This window comes from Mycetomoellerius zeteki, unplaced genomic scaffold (genome assembly GCF_001594055.1).
Source record: "Mycetomoellerius zeteki isolate Tzet28-1 unplaced genomic scaffold, Tzet1.0 scaffold854, whole genome shotgun sequence".
NCBI lineage: Eukaryota > Metazoa > Arthropoda > Insecta > Hymenoptera > Formicidae > Mycetomoellerius > Mycetomoellerius zeteki.
The window spans coordinates 7,694-28,657 of record NW_017257886.1 but is presented as its reverse complement, the minus strand read 5'-3'; the positions used below and the strand labels follow the sequence as shown (position 1 = coordinate 28,657).

Genomic DNA, 20,964 nt, shown 5'->3' with positions numbered 1-20,964 from the left:
GGATCCCTGTTGACGTACAACGTTCGTCGCATCAGCAATACAGCTTGGTTTTCTTTTACTGCCGTGATGGAACTTGTTTGGATTTTTTATTGGAAATTCATGGTAACAGCCCGGCTCGTTACTCATGTTATCGTTTACATTACATTTGTTGGTAAACGGAATCTCCCACGTAGATCCGGTGTTATTCGAGTGAATTATTAGTCGCATGAGATTGCGTCGCAAAATTGCCACAGTGTAGGTGTGTCAAAATAGTCCCTTTTATGTATTATTCCTTATTTTAACATCACTCTTTAGCTTTTTCTCTCCGAATCGAGAGACACGCCTGCACACACGTAGCTACACTGAAAAAAATTTCTGGTTGAAAATGGACCAATCAAAAATTTCTGGTTAAATAGGTTTATTAGAATTCTAATTGAGATAACCGGAATTCTGGTTGATACAATGTTTCTGGTAAAATCTATACTAGAATTCTTATTTCTACCAGAATAATTATATTTTTTTAAATCAGAATTCTAGTTATTTCAACTAGAATTCTAATAGACTTAATCAAAAAATTCTGATTCGTTTATTTTCCACCAGAATTACTATTTAATCCAACCAGACCATTTTTCTCAGTGTATAGAAATCACTAACGAGTACATTGATTTAGATGCTCTCTGTGTTTACATGACGCCATTTCAAGATAACTTTTACTTCGTTCCAACAGCTTCGTGTCACTCGTACACTAATTAAATTCTTCTATCGCGCGGACTTGTTCTTGTATTTATGCGGGAGGCAATTTGAAAAATTATACTGCCAGTTGTCATTGTCACATATTAATCTGCATCGATTGTCGCTCAGATAAAGGCTACGTTTACACCGTGCGTTTAGTCCGCGACCTATATGATAGGTGTCTTTGTTTAATTAACCTTCAGGATAAACAAGGACATCTATTATATAGGCCGCGGCCGAAATGCACGGTGTAAACGTAGCCAAAGTTTCGAGGATTTCTCACTTTCTCTTCCCCTTCCTTTCTCGCTCTCCCTCCTTTTATATACACACACGCACGCACACACGACCTTGCGCGCCTGTTGAATAGGCAACCCGTCATATTGACCCGTATATGGTGATGCAACAGATCGCAACATTATGTAGATGTACGCGCGGTATAAAAGGGCTTCGATATAACTTCGTACCTCGCCTCTAGTACCGGCTCTAGTTAATGCGGGGCTGGGTGCATAAAAATGCGGGACTGATTCTTGAAAATGAAATAATTTATTTTAAATCATAATTATTTCAAATATATAAAATAAATATAAAATAACATAAAATAAAATACACATAAAAGTTTAATGTTTTTAATAATAAAAGGTCCAACTATTCTCTATCTCGTTGTCATGTCGTTACAATAAGTAAAACGCGGGGCTGATCAAAACGCGGAGCCGCGTGCGCTGCACCGTCGCACAGTGGCCTCTATCCGATTTTTTCTGTCCGAGAAAACATATTCATCCCATCTCACATTTCAATACGACGATACACCTCACACTTGGGCAAATATTAGTCTCGATAAATATATTTCCATCGGTGGGTTTATTTAACAATAAAAATTATTATCATCCCCGATAGTGTTATTTTTCCAATGCGTCATATTCTCCAAAAAATTTTATATAGAAAATTTTGTAGGTGCTTTTTTCTTTTTTTCGGTATAAAATGTTTGTAGCAATAAAATCCGCGCATGTCGGAATTATATACATAGAACGAGGAAATATTTCATTTAACGTGGTTATAAAGTGTGGAATGTGTTGCGAGTTTAATTATAAAATTAAATTTATGTTATGATTGCGCCACTCTTGACTTTATTATGTATTATGTTTCAAAAGCGGTAAAAAGCGAGAGAAATAGAAAGGAAAAAAATTGCTATTCATTTTATGCCCCGGAATTCAGTTCCTTCAAGTGCGAGATATGTTAAAGATAATATTGACATAGAAATACATGGCTTGAAAGTCTAATAGCGTTTTTCATTGATCAGAACTAGTGCGCTCTCAATGCACATTAAAGCTATTGTACACTATTCTAATCTAAATGTATAAAAATGAGATATCTTAATCGATAAAATACCCAATGTGTATTTTATCAAATAGCACAATAAAATGTATTGAATATTTTGCGGTTTTTTTAATTCGTTTCTATATTTTTATTAAACATGCATCCTTATGTCGATTTGTGTACAACGGCTTTAAAGTGCACTGAGTGTGCACTAGTTCTGCCAATGATAAACGTTATTACAATGATAAGGAAATAGACTAAAAGAAAACTTAAAAATAAAATAAAAATAAAATAAGATCAAAATAACAGAGTCTGTAAGTGTGAGAGTGAGAGAAAGAGAGACGCAAACGGACTTTTACGATAGTTGATTAATATTGAATAAAATAAACGTATTCTGCTATTTTATCTCAATATTGCTAAATGCGTCGTGGACCGTAATTTTTCTGCGAATTCAGCAGGGCGTAGAGATAATAGAAATAGGGACACGACGTAAAAGGTCAAATGCTTGAAAATCGATGAGATTCTCCGTAGAAGGACCTTTACGCAGTGAAAATATAACGTCAACAGTTGTGCTACGCAGAATCTCATCGATTTTCAAGCATTTGATTTTTTACATCGCGTTCTCAGTTCCTATATCTCTGCGCCCTGCCGAATGTGGGTCGCGGCTAAATTATTAATTAAATATTATAATATAAATATAATATCGATGCCTGAGCCGTAGAAGGTGCTATATCGAGGAAAACATGAAGGAAGAGTTTATATAGCGCAATATTTTCTTCTCATAAATTTTACAGTGGTAGGTATGACAGAACGGGAATCGTTTTGATTTTCAATCCTATTTCTCGCACTCATTTATTCATCTATTATTTAATTTTCCGTAACTAAATTTGTGTAATTTATGAGTAGTAAATATTGCGCTATATAGACCCCTCTTTAATCTCATGCGACTTGAATCGTTCTTCTCGCTTTCTCGATATAAACCGTACTTCGTATGCGTTCCAACATAGACCGGAGATATTCACACCTCACTCGAAATAGACCGCTTTTCATTAATTTCTTGACATAAATCTTTCTTCGTGTTTTTTTTTTCCGATATAGCATCTTCTACGGCTCAGATGTCGATATAATGTAATATATATAATAATACATATATGTATATAATATATAATATAATGTAAAAATATAATATAAAAATAATAAATATTAATGTGAAGTATATGGGAGTCACAAGAGTCTTGACAATTTCGTAAAAGAAGGAAGAAGACTGGAAATTTTTTGGATGCACATCTCAATTGAGTCAGCTTCGTTAAGATTATCGAAGCAACCGAAAGTTTATACTGGAGTATTTTTTAATGACGTGTGTATCCATTCGTTCATACACACAAGTATCAAAAAAATCTATCACATAAAAATATTTATTTTTCTTCTTCCCTTCCATTTTTTTTATTTTTGACTTTTTCTTCTGCAATCTAATTAGATCGAGTCGGTAATCTAGGTTTGTCTCTCATTTATGATTAAACAAAAGACTAAGGTCAATAGTCGATTCTTAGACATATGATAGAAAGTCATCTTTTTACTTATGCATATTAATCGGCAATTTATTGTAGTTAAATAAAGTCGTCTAAAAATTAGTAGCATTTAAAAATTCAAAATGTTTTTAATTTTAAACAATCTGTAAATTGTCTAATCATTTATGTTAAAATAAATAAGATTCATTTATAGCTTAATTATAGCGCGTATATATAAAATATCTTTTAATTTTATGTATATATTATATATTGAAATTATTATTTTTAAAAAACTTAGTGCATTTGAATACAGTATATTCATTTAATATTTATTTTAAACAAGATATCAGTAGAATCATCAAATATAGATATTTATTCTATTAAAAGAGCGCAAAAATTCATTATCGCACTAATTAGAACGATACGACAAAGCACCAGCTCCATAACCCTCGTAAGCCATGTTATCAGTAAATTGTTCGGCTAAACGACGTAGATTATCATCGATGCCGTCGGCACGCTTTATCATCTGTAGTAATTGAGCTAGCAATCTACCCCTGGTAGGATGAGCATTTAAATCAATTTGTCCTAGCTTCGTCTCCAAATTATCCTGCGACAGAAAGCTCTCCAAGGTTCGGTATTCGTCCGTGTAAATATCCAACTTTGGCAAAGCCTGCAGAAGATCCTTGACATCGACGTCTCCAATCGTCATCTTTCTATTGATTTCGATTTCTTGAGTAAAATTAGTCAAGAATATTTCTAATCGACTGGCGCACTCGGTCTGTCCTTGATTGAATCTGTTATCGAATGTGGTTACCAGTTCGGCGATATTCATCGACAGGGCGCTATATGGAAGAAGACCTGAAGTTAATAAAGCCTTCAGCGTTTGCAGTGCGGCATTTATCGGTCCGCTGATGTCTTCCGAAGAAGTGAAAGCAAGTGCCTTCTGCCAGACTTCCGGCTTGACTGTTCTATCTGTAGCTACATCCATGAGGAGTCTGCGAATCCTGACGGAGTTCTCTTTTCTAGCCATTGCGAAGAGAAGCGGTGAGGCAATAATGGAATTCCTCGGAAGTTGCCAACGTTTTCGATTGTTTTTCAAAATTAGCTTACCGTAGATGCTATCTATGATGCTCGATACTTTGCTCCGATGAATCTGCTGACGTCTGAGTTGGCTGACGAAAGCTAGCAACAAATCTTTCCAGGACGCGTACTCAAAGGGAGAGAATTGCTCTATTACATCCCATACATCCGTATTGTTCTGCTGAATCATAGATAAAAACGCAATACCATCTTTTGTTTTAGATATCATCCTGTCTCGACATATCAGCAGAGTATAGTTCATCAGAGTGTTGTCCTGAAAGAAGCTAGCGAATTCGGCGGATTCTCGACACTCTGAGGGCTTCCGCAAGAATGGCAACAATATGTTGGCGGCTGTCAACGTCTCATTTTGCAAGGATAGACTTGAGACGGCGTTGGCGACTAACATATAAGGATCGAGGGATACGCTAAAGTTGGTGCTTAATTCGTGCTTGCCATGCGATTGCAAATATTCGACGAGAAGTACGACCGATTCTCTCACTTCTGCCGTCGCGTCCGGTATCCGCAGATTCGCCAACATGTACGCGATCAATTCAGAACGCGGAGGAATGACCTTGTCGTGGATTAATATTGCCATTTCGCCGACAATCTTCGGCCAGGGTCCTTCCATAGCCTTGACCGGCGCGCGGTAGGTCAAAGACGAGGTTGCTTCTTTCAGCTCTCTCATAGAAATCTTCTCCAATGGGTCCACCTTCGGCGGTTCGAAAGTGGGTTTGTAGATCTCATCGGCGTCCAGAACACTCTCCGACAGGGATCGTCGAATCAAGGATATAGCGGGGAGGAGATACTCGGGCAAGCGGTCCTCCATGGATCCAAGAATACTGTCTATCTGCTCTGCGATAGGTGCGTACGTTATAGAAGGTAAGACACCGAGGCACTCGAGCAGTGAACCGCCGTTTTTCAAATAATCCTCGATGATCTTTACGGAGTGATGCATCTCGTAACTTTGTATCTGTAAAAACCAAAAGCGAGTGCAGGAAACACAAATTTTGAGACTGCGCTGGAATGAAATATACCATATAACTTTCGCAATTATTAAAAAAATATAATAAAGACAATTAAAGTTGACATTATATTAGAAATTGTCCAGATGAATAATTATAGGATTATCAAGCTTCACAATTGGATGGAACTTATACATTTGTTAACTTGTTTCGGAAATGCAATATCACAATTCTGAACCCCTTGCAAGGTTTTTCTCGAAAAGATTCAGACCTCTTACACCTCGTTCTGTTTTTTAAAAAGTGAAACTTACCGGAAACTCGTAAAGAATTTTTCCGACATTGTGTTTCAGCCGTGTTGCCGTTTTTAATTTTAATGTCAGTTTTCTTTCCAGAAATGAAGAATATTTCCCGGCATCATCGGCCGATTTGGAGGATCTTGCCAGAAGAAATCCGAATAGGTAGATCAGTATACCACAGTGGAGCCACATTCTCCGTATCGAGAGGTGATTCGATCGTACTGTCGACGATATCTAGTTGAAAGCATATATAAAAAGTATTATTTGATATACGTGCATGATCGTAAATTACTTTTGTTAAAGCGTACGGGTGCGATAGCGCGAATTGAATTCCTATGACCGAGAATGGTATAAAGATTCGTGATTGCACATGTGGGCAGTATTAAACTGTGATCCTATCATTAATTTCCGTGGACTGCGATTTTAATATTTCTTTTCTTTCTTTTAGTCATTCTTGCTCTTATTATAAATTATTATATATAATATGTTAAAAAGGTATAATAAAACCACATGTATTAGAAAAAAATTAATTCTTATTAATGTGTGTACTTCTAAACACTTCAAATTTACAAAGCAGTAATGGTGTAAAAAGAATATGTGTGCTTACTTATAGATTATAGTTTAACTTTGCAGTTTAATTTTGTAAGTTTAAACATTTTTATACACATGTTAGACAAGTAAAACTTAAATCACTAAAATTATAATATATATTTAATATATCTACAATAGTCACGAGTAGAGTTGTCGGCAATATTTTTATATACTTTTTATAGTGTGCTTTATAATGTATAACATTAACAAAGCCTTATATTTGCTGATATAATATAAAATTATAATTATATCAAAAGCATATCAATATATACATTATAAACATATATAACATAATAAATATAAATGTATTATAATACGCGTCATAATGTGAGCTATTATTTAGTTGTTTATAAAAAAATGGATAATTATACTTATATTTATATATATATTTGAATAAATTTCAATTATGTAATATAAAGAGGAGAATAAAAGCTAAATAAGTTTTAATATTAATGCTGTAATAAATTCATTACAATAAAAGGATTGCCATCAAAAATGAAAAGTAAATCTCATAATATTAATCCTCATATATATATATATAAATATATGTAAATAACGTGGTTTGGATGGATATATACGTAAAAAGCTTGTCAACTAGCACATTTTGCATTGTGCAGCGAAAGACCGGCGTTATACATAACAAAGATCTGCTTAATTCAGATTTAAACACATCGACGTAGATAAGCCTGAGTTTTCGCCATTAGTTTTTGCTATTGAAAATGATTCTTTGCTTGTCGAGTTACATGTAAGTAATCGTATTTCTTTGGTTGTAATAGTTTTTGTCTCTGAAATAAGATGTGTAATATTTCTTGAATCTTTTTAGAATAAGGAAAGAATTTTCTCTTTCGCAGAAAAAAATTTTCTGAGGAATAAGAAGATAATCATGAAATATGTACTTTCTTATAAAAAAAAATGATACAACGAAGAAAAAATTTTGAACGTTTTATTAGATATTAAAGTTATCTTTAATATTGAAGAGTTATAATAATATCTAAGTTATTTAGATAGTTATCTTTCTATTTTTATCTTTGTTGATCTAATGAAGTATTACACATTATTAGAGAGATACAAAATATATAAATTAACTTTATGAAACTTAAATAAATTGGTAATTGAAACTTTTGTGTCTGTTTTCTCAAATATAATATATATATATAGCATTTTTGTAATCTTCCAAGTTTTTCAAACGCGGTACCTACTTTCGGGATTCGGACAAATCTGTTAATTATTAAATAGTATTTTGGTATTATATTAAATAGTCTTGGAACTAGTCGGCCCAAGGGAAAATGAACATGATACAACAAAGATTTTCCTTGTTGAACAGCTTGAATGGACTTTTGTATTGATCGTGCCAACTGTAGATGAGCAACAGGTTCCTTCTGAAATGTACCGACAGTTAAATTATTTCTATTATTATAAATAAAGTGTGCTATTGGAGAGAGTTAACCAATCAAATTTTGAACATCTTTTTAAAATTTCTTTGAGTTATGATTTAAATGGATTGAAATAAAAATCATTTCTTGATTTTTATTTCAATCTATTTAAATTATGACTCAGACAACACAACACGTATGGCACTTTCAAATCATATGGAGGAAGTTTTGGAGATGGAGATCGAATTGTGATCTCTCCCAATGTTTCATTTATTCCTTGTTTAACTATATGTATACGTGTAGTAATCAACACATGGAGTCAATCCTTGAATAATCGAGCAAGACTGCAATAGCAATGTGATCAAGATAGAAATCTTAGCCATCTCGCGGGATTCTGTTACAGACCAAATAAATACGATTTACTTATAAATATACTTAATTTTTATGAATAGATCTTAATATTTAACACAATTTCAAAGTTAAAACATCATTGATATAGATCGATAAGTTCTGTATGTACTCTCATCCTTACTTGCATTTATATCTATTTCTTTAAATTGATTGACAACTGTATTTGGACCAACAAATATCTTGTTCATATCACAATAATTAAAGCAAAATTATTTTCTTAATAATACAGATTAAATTGAATTAATAAAATCTATGTGTATTAAATGCGTTCATGCATTACAAAATATTGTATGCAAATGTTCTGTTCGATAATCCTTATTAATTATAAAATCCAATACGTCTTCTATACCGATAAGAGGAGGTCATCAAAAATAGTAATTTCGTTTTAATTAAGCTTCATTTACTTCATTTACTTTTCCATTGGCATATAAACTTCTTTTAACAATAACTACAACACTTTAGATCAATCTGTGTTCGAGGATTACATGAAGTATAGGATGATAGTGGTGAAGACGCTGTTTCTGTACATAGTAATAGCGATGGAGAAGACACTGTTGATATAGATGGAGGCAGTACACGTACAGATATAACAGACGATACTAATGGACTTTCCTTTGACTGCATAAACTGTGTAGATTGCGTAGATTGCGTAGCCTGAGATAGAGATCCTCTTGTTCTGAAATTAATTATAATTGTACACTCAATATTCATCTGTTTTCAAGATTTAAAAACAGATTCTTCTCTATATAATTTGTTATAATCGAGAAAAATATTGTACAAATTACATTGAAAGATACAAGATATTTACTTGCGTGGATTAATACGTGGAATTAAAAAACTCATGCATCCATTAGTGGCCATTGGACAGTTTTGACTCCATCATTAGAACCACTGCGGGACTTTTGTCTCATTTCACCTAGTTTTTTTGTCAGCTGATTCCTAGATTAGTTGAAAAAAACGATCCTCCAAATCCTCTCCTATACAGAATATTAAATTAAAGTTAGAGTACATACATACAGCATATGTACATAAAGAGTACATACATACAGCATATTTTATCGAAATATCAGTATCTTCTTATCGATTATCAGAATGTCTTTCAAACATTTCGAATAATACTTCTTCAGTATATTCTCATTTATAAGTATCCCTATTTACTTGTTTATTATATATACTCCTGTTTCTTTTCGAGTAACTTTTGAGATACTCGTCACAAAGCACTTTAAAGCGTTTCTCATTGATTCAAAATTTCCTGCTAAATTCAATAACAATTGGCTCCAGATGTTCGCGTTAAATCTTGAAGCTACACTCCCATCATCTTGTCGAATCTTCACTGAATAGACTGATCATTTCTTTACTCTTCGAAACTCGTTTACAGTTTCCGCGTCAAAGATGCATTTAGATTGTGCGGTAATGAGGAGCAAGGTCGCCAGACTCGCAAAGTCGATTAGTCAAGGCGACCACATATCGACTCATACTGTTCAACTTGTTCGACACGCAGAATATTTCAGATCGTAACAAGAAGAAAAAAAGGAGATATAAGTATTTTTGAAGAATCCTCTTTTCCTGAATAATATCGCGCGAGAAGAAAATTAATTGGGAAATCCGTACGTCTGATAAATTACGGCTGACTTCGCGTGTGCAGATATAAACTCAAAACTCGTCAGTAGAACTTTTTGTACAATTGTGAAAACGTAGATAATTACGGTGGGCGAGAAAAATATAAGATTTTTTTGGAGTAGTAGCATAAAAATATAATTATTTGTTTCAAATTAGAACATAGATTTTGGGTGTTTCATTCGAGTGGGCGAAAATTTAATAATATTTAATTGTAAATAAGAAACAAGTATTGGAAATTCTTTACAGGGATCAACTTGAGATGACATTGGTTGCATTCAGCAGAGAAAGCCGCTCACTGAGCGCTATATAATCTTACGGCCCAAACATGGCATTAGAGAAATAATAAACAGTAATAAATAAGTAAGGAACATGATATTAAAGATTATCTATAATAGACAAGTTATTCTACATTACAAATTATAACAAATAAACATATTAATCATAAATTAATCCCTTTTTTGCTTAGGGAGTGCTCAGTAAGTGGTTTTCTCTGCTGAACGCAGCCATTGGCGATCAACGCATAGTACAATAGATCAGAGGACACGATAAAGCTGTCGATCAATTTGTGCTTGCGCGATTTAATTGCTAACGTAGACATTATTAAATCGTAATATTATTACAAAGCGATGTGGACTGCGATTTCAACACTTTTTTTTAGCCTTTCTGGCTAAGCCGTTCTGATTATTACTTATAATATATCCTAAATAGGTAAAAAAATTATATATGATAATGTATATATTAAAGAAAGAAACAATTTTTATTAAAAAATTTTGAATTATTAATTTATACAACTAAATATTTATTTACTTATAAAATAGTATATATAGTATATAAAAACAGTTAACACGTAAATCATAATTTAACTTTGTAGTTTAATTTTATAAGATTACACAATATTTTTCTATATGTTAGTAAAATTTAAGTTACAGGAATCATTAGAATTATATTTAATAAATCTATATTTATTATATTTGTAGTCATGAGTAAAATTACCGATGATACATTTTGTACTTTATTATAGAGCTGTTTGTTTCACCTTTTGGTAAATTTTACCTGTTAGGTAAATCTGGCAATCTGCGTATGTGATTGGTTAATCTTGTTACTTACCCAACAGATAAAATTTACCAAAAACTGGAACAACTGGGCCTTAATGTTTTATAATATAAAATAATGATAAAGTATTTAATAATATAAGTAATACAATATATGAATTATGATAGAGAGCATTAAATAAACACATTGATATATTGTAACACTATGATATGATTTATTTTTAATTATTAACAAATCCACAATGACAAATAGTTATATTTGTATCATTTCACATACTTTATTATCGTGAAATGCATTATGACAAACAGATCATCATAAAAACTCCAACTCTTATATATAGAGGAGAGTTGCCGAATGCATACTGATCGCCTCCCATATCAATATTTTATTACTTAATATAAGCAATATTTAGTAACAAAAATATAAAATAAATAGGAATGAATAATATAAATTAAAATTTAAAAGGTTACGTCTCTTTTATATGTGTTAGCAACACTTTGAAAAATCGGATACATCTAATACTATATAGTTTTTGATTAATTTAGCTAATGTAGCTAATAACAGTGATAATAATGTGCAATTTTATTCTGAATTTTTATATTTTTATAAAATAAGATCGATCTGTTCTAGAATATTTTACGTAAAATATTATATTTAATTTTTGTTGTATATCTATAATATTGTATATATTTGCAATTATTATCACACACAAGATTATAAATTCATATTTTTTATAAATATGTCAGGTTTCCTAAATCGTTCCATAAGATAAAACTGATACTTGACAATAATAAAATTAATATATATTAATATAAATAAAAATGTCAAATTGTAAAAATAAATTTAAACCAGTTTTACTTTTAATTTTTCTTATCTTTTTATTGTTATTAATTAATTATCAAATATTAATCCTTTTTATAAAACTAGATAAATATTGGTAAAACTAGAAAAATAATGATTTTTTATTAATGTTATATTTTTAGTTATTTTTTTTAGTTATTAGAACATTTAGTACTTTCAAAGGAAATATGATTTAAAAGATTTACAGATAATCAGTTATTTAAACTGTACTTTTTGCAGTATGTTACAGAAAGACTTATAAAAAATTAATTTGTTTCTGGTAAAAAGTGAAACATGTAATAAATAGATCTGAAATATCGAACTACAATTTCCAATGTTTATTTGCGTTAAATCAGTATCAAATAGAAAATATAATAAAAACATAGTTTAAGTAGTATGCATTTGTCAATGTTCCCTTAAGTATTGTAGCTTCAAATAAATTTTATGTAAAACGTTGTCTAGCATATTTGTCTAGCATATTTTGCATTTTGAGACAAGAAACTATCGTTACGTGGTGGATATCTGCTGTTGAATCCAAGATAGGTATTTAGCCACGTCGACAAAAACGGTGTACTTCGTGAGATCACATGTTGGTTCATGGCTAAACACTGTCCGTGAAACAACACCACGCAACTGAAAACGGTCTGTGGTATTATCGAAAAGTACTAGCGCGCTCCCGCTGTCACCGTTGCAAGGACCGCTCCCATCTTGCATACCGGCGCAAAAGGTACGATTCGAGGTGAGTTTGACGAAACCCGGGTAACTCCAGTGACAAGTCTCCTATAATTCATGCAACAATGATGAATCTTCATCATTTGCAAAGTTTGTTTTTACAAGGCGTAAAATCCTACTCGACGTTTTCCGGATATGGTTAGCATCTCAGAATTGTGTCGAAGTGTAGTATTACTTTTAGAACGTTTACAAAAATTTGAAGTTATATCTTAACTGCATGATCGGTGATAGCATTATCATTTAGACACAATCACCACATTCGTTACTCTAGGCATGCAATGACTCTGATAAATCCATCGATTAGTTACAGAAATGTGCATATATTATAATGTTATGATAGTAATTAGCTATGTAAATGTATATAACTGTGCAAATGTAGCAAAATTAAATAGAGTTTCGCGCGCCATTGTTAACAATGCAAAAATAAGCATTTTTTATTCGTAATATATCTAAATATCTCGATTTTATTGTCATTTGCCTATTCTCACTTTTTGGATGTTTCGTTTAAAGAATCTCGCTTTCGATCCAATTTGTATGCCAATCAAATAGCAAAATTTACGAAAAATTCTCTTTTAAAAAGGCTCTTAAAGATTCTTACCAAACTGACTATCGGCATTATCGCCATTCGTGGATGATCTGTATAACGATGACCGAATTCGTCTTTGCCCCATCCCACGACGTATCCTCTTCTTCTGACGACGTCGTGAAGATCGGATGAACCGGACCACAGACAAATAGGTTTGATAAAAGGGTTATATTCCACAGGTCTTCTGAGATTTAAAATCGCCAGATCGGAATCGCCGGTGGTGTCATGTACATAATCGGGATGAATCGTGTAACTTGCGACTTCCCGATTCACGGTTCCCACCTCGCGAAATCCGAACAAATTAAATCGCCCCAATGCCACAGCCAACACATTAGGAAGTATAGTTTCGTTGCTTTCAAAGCTCTTCAAGCAATGCCCCGCTAAAAAAAAATATATGCATGAATACCACATTTTTTTAATCCGTACTCTCTGTCGAGAGATACAAAAACTAAAGAGTACACATACACACACACAGGGTGTTCGATAAAAATCGTAACAACGCTTAAGGATAAATTTCCAAGATTATTTTAAGATGAAAATACTAATACCAAAATGCCGAGGCTATAATTGTTTTTTAATTATAAGCATTTAAAGTTAACGAATCATATCGCCTAAAATTGGCGTGTTTAGGTATGGTTGCAGAGAAATTCTTCAGGTATTTGCTTGCACTTTTCTTAATAATAACATAAAGATAAAAAAGAATTTTTACAATACCGTGTATCCAGATACTGTGCACACTAAAGTTAGATTATTTAATGGAAAGTCAAAATACACGATATTGTAAAAACTCTTTATAACATCAAAGTATCTGATGAACAATTAAGCATTCTAAATATTTTTGTGTTTTTCTCGGTTATATTTGGATTAACTGTGAATATCTGTGGAAATCTATAAAATTAAATTTTACTATGAGAATATGAATAAGTACAAATAAATATTCTACAATCCAAGAAAGAAAGCAGAGATTGTGTAAGAAGTTTACCTTGTTGAATGTATGAAGAGTGTTAGTAATACAAATTTTTTTCTTTTATTAATTTACCTGTTAGAACATGTTTATTTGTCAGGATGGTTCCAGCGCATTGAAACTCATAGTGATTTGTAACGACGAAAAGTGCCACTAACCACGGCCATTCGCCAGGCAATGTTTCCTGCCCATTAGAGATCAACAGATTTGCACTTGCAGAGCGGCTGCTGATGCCACATTCATTATTATTGTTAATATTATTATTATTATTGTGTTGCGGAACTGGTTTGGCTAGAGACTGGTTTGATTGAGGTTTAAGTGACTGGTTTGGTTGAGGTCCAGAGGACTGATGTGGCCGCAGGAATATATTATTATTGTGGGAAATACTATATTGTGGAAAATTAGTCAACGATGGCATTAGGAATATATTATTATTATTAAAATTATGTTGTGAGGTTGTTTGAGCTGAAGTCGGTCTCCTCAGATATGTGTTGTCATTATTATATTGTGAAACTTGTCCTGGTTGGTTCGGGAGCTTAGGTAAGAATATGTTGCCATTGTCTTGAGAGAAAGTAACGATGGCTTTCTTTGGAATACTCTGTTGATGCCCCGGTTTTGGTGTCGAGTTCTGATGCGATTCATTCGGTTGTGAATGATACGATTCATTCGGTTGTGAATTTTGCGAAGATATTGGTAGATACAGAGTATGTTCCAATGTGATAGTAGTAACAGTAGTAGTCACATCTCCTGTTGCTGAAACAAAATATGATATTCAAACCTCGCATCTTTTTAGAGTGAGAATCTTCCGATTCATCTCTTCGCTATCTGAATAAATATAAGATAAAATGAGAATTAATTTGTGACTCGCGATTGAATGAATATCTATGAAGTCTACTCCTATTTTATCGAACATACATGGTATTTATATATATTATCTTATTTCAAGAAAATACGATACTCACCATCGGGACCCGTACAATATTTTTTATCATTGAACCATAGCGCGGACAATGTTGGAAGTGGTTGGCGTAAAGGGAAATAAATATGGTACAATAAACTCCTGCCCTGTAGAACAGCTTGAGCAGAATCTTCAGTCGATCGTGCTAATTTTAGTCGACCATAATATTTCTAATTGTAAAACACATTGATGATTAATTTATTTTCTAGAAATGAACTTCTTTTCATACATTTTTTTTACATAATTACATTTTGGTCATTTTTAAATGTATTTTCATTCTTAAATCAAGTAAAACTTGTTTCTTTAAGACAGTACTTGCAGAAATGTTACGATTTCAAGCCAAATTTTGTTTTAGAAATATTTTTGAGAAATAATTGTTAGCCATTGTTGAGTCCACAACATGCTTGAAATTATTAGAAACTGTCTGCATCGACGGTCACAAATTAGATATAAAAAAAAAGATACATACCGTAGGCAACTCAGTAGTGAGTTTTAAACCCACTTTCAAATGGAGTTTGCTAACTTTTGGCGGAGACTGGATTTCAATCTGTCCTATCATTTCGTCTGTTCCTGGTTTGATTATATATCTGAAATATTGAGGACACGGAGATTGCTGTCCTTGTACTAGTGTAAAAAGCAGCTGAGGCAATAATGCGATCAAGATATACATCTTAGCCATCTCGTGAGGATCTGTTAACAAACTTAATAAAATACATAGTTTATAAATGTAATTCACTTTTAATATTCTTTAATATTTTATTTGATGATTTAATGATTTTCAAACAGCTGTTATCATAGCTACACGGATTTTTTCTATAAAAAAATTTTTTTAACATCTCAAAAAGTATTTAAATCAGTAATTTTATTTCAAAGAAAATTTAGAAATACGAAAAGTTAATTATGCACAAATGCGATTATATTTACATAATATTAATATCCATACATCTATTCGTCGTATATTAAGTTTTAATATGTCGATAAGATTAAAGAATAAAATTTCAATACATAATGTGAAATGATTTATTACTATTTATCACAAGCGAACCAGGAAAGTTGATAGAACAAGCATATAAACGTCATGAATGCGATAAACTTAGCATCCAAACATAACGTAATACTATGTGTCCATTAACCCGAGAATCTGGTTTTACACACTAACAGGAAGAAAATAAAGCTAATTGTTAATCATAGTTTTCTTTATCGAGTGTATTTCCACTTATTTTCTATTTTCTCATTTTTTTTAGAAAATATCAAATAAATCTATATAATGATTTTAAATTTTATAATAAATTGTAGAACAATTAATAATGTAAATACAGGATATAATTATAGTAAAAGTAATTTTTTATTAAGATGTGAAAAACATCCCACGTGATAATTTACGTAAAAAAATTAATGACTGTTCTCAGATTAGCAAAGGTACTTAAACAGGATATTCCAATCATATACGAATAGTCTCCTGTTGAAACTGAAAATTTTCTTTCATTCAAAATTTTATTAATATTTTTATATTTTTTCATAATTTTTTAATTTCTGTAATATTAAATAATTAATTAAATAATTTAATTTAGAACGCTGTTGATTATAACCTAATTTTTAATTGATTATACTCTAGTTTTTGTATTTTCGAATCTATTTAAAGTATTTTTTTAATTGTGCGATTTTTAAATTCTTTAATGCAACATTATTTTGCTTTATACAATATAGTAATTTCATTAATACAAATAAAGGCGTCCTGTTTTACCACGATTACATTTTAAGAGATATCTTCGAATTAGTTTCACGGATTGAAAAATTTTTTATACAGAATTAAAGAACGCATAAAAAGAAAGTCCGGAAACTACGATTTCACGAAAAAATCGGAAAAAAATTCACTTTTTCGGGTACGTAAAACTGTTACTTGAGATTAATATTTGCTTGATATAAAAGTTTTACAACTTGTAGAAAATAAGTATCTAGCGGGATTCAATTTACTTGAATAAACACTACTGAGTTTGTAGAATTAAGATTCAATAAACGTAGAAAAAAATATTTCTCCTAAAACGAAATTACGTGGTTTGCAAGGATTTACTTTTTTCCTCTTTTACAGATTCGAAAATCCTTTTCCAGGATTAAAGTATAAGCATTAATACGTGTTTGTGAGGTGGAGTTTATGCCGAGAGAGAACAACCAAAAATTTCGAAATTGATATATTTTTTACCATTTCTTAGTGTAACACGGCGTCTCAAGCTGTCAAGTCGTGACAACATTTGCTTGATACGAAAGTTTTGTAACCTGTACTTACGAAATAATGATCCACAAACACGTAGTTTGCACGAACAAATAACGTCGAGTTCTTAGAATTACACTTAAACGCTTTATCGCGACGAATTTGTTATACAAAAATTGACATGAATGTGCATGTATCATAGGTTGCGTGAGATATTGGTTTGGTAATATATAAAGACATGTCGGTGCGTTGAAAAAACAGCGATATCTAGATTTCGGAGTTCGAGCTTCGCTTTAGGATTCTCTTAATAATACAGATTAAATTGGATTAAAGAGAGCGAGAAGAGAATTGATATGTGCACTAAACGTATTACTGAACTGTATTTACTCTCTGTTTGATAACCCTTGAAAGATCAAACATTTCATATATCCCAATACACGTCATAAGGTCAACGAAGCCAATAATTTTGCTTTTATAACTTTACTTGCCTTTCAATTGGTATAAACATTTCTATTTAACAACGATTACGGATATTTCAGATCAATCTACATTTAAAAGATTAATTATATAGTCTAAATACAATTAATTTTTTTACAAGAATTGAACAATTAAAGTTCAATAATCTTGTTAAACAATCAGCTTCAAACAAAAAGAAGTCTTAACAATAAACAAGAATAGCAAAGATTCCAAAAATAAATCGAAATTGAATGAAAAAGAAATAAGCCGACGTGGATATGCAGTAATAACAATTAATATATAATTAGTCTACTACTCGTAATAAGTTACATAAAACGCATAGGTTTCAACTGCAATTTTGGATCCTCTTCAATGCATATTACACATAAATCATATATAATATAATACATATATTTGAAGGGTAGAAAACTTAGTAAGTTAAATAAAACTATAATAACAGTGTTATAATAAAGTATCAAAATACCAAACAATAGTAACAAAATAAATAAAGCCGGAATTACATGCCTATGTCAAATGAATAATAGTTTAAGTATATGAGTAATAGACTAATATTGTTATTATTGTGCATCGACATCCGTGTTGTCTCTTATTGGCTTATCTTTCCTTCATCTTTTTTTAAAAAAACATCTTTTAACACGAAACTATTTAATAAAAAAAATTTATTATTCAGATTATATTGAGAGATACGAAATAATGAATACTTAAATTTCATATTATAGTAAACAAAAAGTTGAAATGTTACTGATGAAGATGTAGCATATAGACTCAATAGCAGATATATTATATGATATATGTATCCAATCAAAGAGAGATGATAAAAATATAATAATTTTAATCACAACTCACTTTTTCAATAATTTGTTTCTACTGAAGAACACCCTTGACTTCGTCAAAAAGATACAGTAAACGTATCTATGGATAATAAACTGGATAATAATTTAATTACGCGCGCGTTTAAAAGATTGTTTTATTTAAATATGTTTAATTTACATTTTAGTCACGTTTCTAGACAATTACACTTATAAGGAAAACGATTCCAGAAGGCGAGTAAATCATCCAAGCGAATCAAAGTATCTCGAGCATTCTATGAGCATATATTTAGCTTGCACTTTGAACAGTCGTTAAACCGACAGTACTGGATCACGTATACTCACTTCATTAAACGGATTTCAAATTCTGACAGAGAATAAATGTGACTCACGTGTGTACAACTGGATGTCTACCTTCACTTTACTCCGATTTGTTATATTTCTTTAATGACAATATCAATTATTTTTTGTGTTTTTATTAAATCACTATACTGCATTTTTTCTATTGACCTCTAGAATATGTCTTAAGCGCGTTGAGTTATACTTTTTTAGTATCTTCTAGTTCACATATTCCTATTTACTTTTGATATTTATTTCCGAGGCACTCTTTCAAGGCGAACTTCTGGTGAACCACTCTGAAGCGCTTCTCAATGGTTCAAAATCCTTAGCAGAATGCAACGTTGCAATGACCGGATGTTTAATGTGCTAATCCTTGAAGCTACGCTCTCACGGCGCTAAATCTTCGCGAGACTGACCAGTTCTTTACCGAAACATACGTTTACAATTTCCTCGCCGAAGAAGCGTTCTGATGGCGCAGTAGTGGGACACCGCGAGTCGAAGTGATTATGAGTCATGTCATATCATTCAACTTGTCTGAGACAGAACATCTCAAGTGAGTTACAAAAACGTAAGGCCGTAACACGTAAGCAGTAAGGAAATCGTAAGATTGGATTCGCTACTGGCCTTATGATCTCTATCGTGATTGGCCAATTCGCTTACTGATTACGTCTTACGGCCTTATGTTTTTGTATGTGCCATGGGCTTTAGGCTGATGAACGCAACGAGGAAAATAGAAGACAAGTGTAGTGTGCATGGAGCATCCTCTCTTCCTGGACGATATCGCGCAAGAGGGAAGACTGGGGAATCCTCGGACGCACGTCCGATGAGTCACAGCTTCGTGTTGCCTTGCTATCAGCGCAACTATGATCAAAGCGAAACCGAAGACCTATTATTAGTGCATTTAATCGATGACGCGAGTATCCTTTCAATTATGCAAGCGCGTGTTCGAAAAATCACGCAATAATTCTTCTTTATTTTTCTTCATTTTCTCCTGTTTCTTCTTATTTAGTAACTTACTCTTCTCTTATACCTGCATTTGCAATCAATCAAAGGATTAAAATCTTTAATCATATTCCTTTCAAATTAGATGTGTCAGAGACGTCAGAGTCAACAAAGTAAGGTTCTATTCAGTATTTCCTTTAAAGATTTTACTACATCCTCGATTTTTTGTTTGTACGCGTTTATTGCCTTTGAAAAGATTAGCGAAAAAAGAGGTGCAGTGATCATTACAAAAATATCTTTTATCGTGCGATAAAAATATAAAAATAGGAAAGAATAAATTATCAAAATTCAACTTATGTATGTACACACTCATTAGGATATACGACAATATGCAGAATACTTTATTCACATTGGATTAACTTTTAATAGAAGATTTTTAATAAATTTGAAATTGATTTTTGTTTAACGAATTTGTTCAAAACAAATTACTATTTTTTACTTTTCCCAGAAAATTTCTATATAAAATTTAATGTCTTAATTATTAGAGAGAGACATCAATTTCAAAACTTAATTAGCTCCACTTTAAATGTAATATCAAAAAAATAAAGCGAGAATAAATTGTTAATCCTTTAAATTCTTCTTCACTATTTCCGGTTGCAAAAGTAGAAATAGATAAGCTCGTGGTTATACTTCCGGCACGGACGGAAAGGAAGGCAATGCAAGTTGGATTATCAAGGAAAAAAATTTATATCTTGTAATTAAATTATTTTTCATTACGTTTCGACAAAAACATATACAGGGTGATCCGAAATTCCCGCATTCGGAATACAAGACATGATACTTTACTCTAAAACAAACAACTAAACTATAAAACGAATCATGAAATTCGATTGTTGTTCGTTGTCGGGGTCGGAGGTGTTTTCGAGTCGCTCTCAGTTGTCTCTTCTCCGATGTGCCCGTCTTGAATTTTCTTTTCGTTGAGCCTCTGGAACTGCTCGAGGTTGTGTCTGAGTGACTATTTTGACTTTTTCTTGCGTTGAATATTCAGTGAGTGCTGTGACTGTGAACTGCATGGTGGTGAAACTAACTTTTTGAATGCATGTGCCTGGTAACCAGGACTGACATGTATTTGAAATACTTTTGTTTGAAAAACAGTATTAGTGAGACAATTATATTTTGTATTTTGTGT

General features: G+C 31.9%; 2 protein-coding genes across 5 annotated transcripts; both read right to left on the bottom strand.

The window, feature by feature from the left end:
• Positions 1 to 3,942: 3,942 nt before the first annotated feature.
• Positions 3,943 to 6,207, bottom strand: LOC108730194 (uncharacterized). The gene is made up of 2 exons (XM_018459751.1): positions 5,887 to 6,207; positions 3,943 to 5,583 (listed from the first exon to the last, which is right to left on the bottom strand). Exons 1-2 carry the CDS (start codon positions 6,061 to 6,063, stop codon positions 3,943 to 3,945), a joined length of 1,818 nt encoding a protein of 605 aa, XP_018315253.1. The 5' UTR covers positions 6,064 to 6,207.
• A 5,873-nt stretch (positions 6,208 to 12,080) lies between these two features.
• LOC108730193 (serine protease 44) lies at positions 12,081 to 19,264 on the bottom strand. 4 transcript variants are annotated; one of them, XM_018459746.1, is made up of 6 exons: positions 18,887 to 19,264; positions 15,469 to 15,700; positions 15,004 to 15,169; positions 14,117 to 14,794; positions 13,090 to 13,457; positions 12,267 to 12,539 (listed from the first exon to the last, which is right to left on the bottom strand). In XM_018459746.1, the coding sequence occupies exons 2-6, from the start codon at positions 15,676 to 15,678 to the stop codon at positions 12,267 to 12,269; spliced, it is 1,695 nt and encodes a 564-aa protein (XP_018315248.1). In that variant the 5' UTR covers positions 15,679 to 15,700; positions 18,887 to 19,264. The 4 variants fall into 4 exon arrangements, with proteins under 4 accessions (XP_018315252.1, XP_018315248.1, XP_018315250.1 ...); XM_018459748.1 differs by having other exon boundaries at positions 19,076 to 19,264; XM_018459747.1 differs by lacking the exon at positions 18,887 to 19,264 and adding an exon at positions 18,532 to 18,621.
• Between the last annotated feature and the right edge of the window lie 1,700 nt (positions 19,265 to 20,964).

Coding starts and splice junctions, on each gene's coding strand:
- LOC108730193 (XM_018459746.1), bottom strand. CDS start 15,678: ATGGCTAAGATGTATATCTTGATCGCATTATTGCCTCAGCTGCTTTTT. Junction 14,795..15,003: donor ATATTGTACGGGTCCCGATG/GTGAGTATCGTA, acceptor ATTTTGTTTCAG/CAACAGGAGATGTGACTACT. Junction 12,540..13,089: donor TAATGCCGATAGTCAGTTTG/GTAAGAATCTTT, acceptor CATGAATTATAG/GAGACTTGTCACTGGAGTTA.
- LOC108730194 (XM_018459751.1), bottom strand. CDS start 6,063: ATGTGGCTCCACTGTGGTATACTGATCTACCTATTCGGATTTCTTCTG. Junction 5,584..5,886: donor AAATTCTTTACGAGTTTCCG/GTAAGTTTCACT, acceptor TGGTTTTTACAG/ATACAAAGTTACGAGATGCA.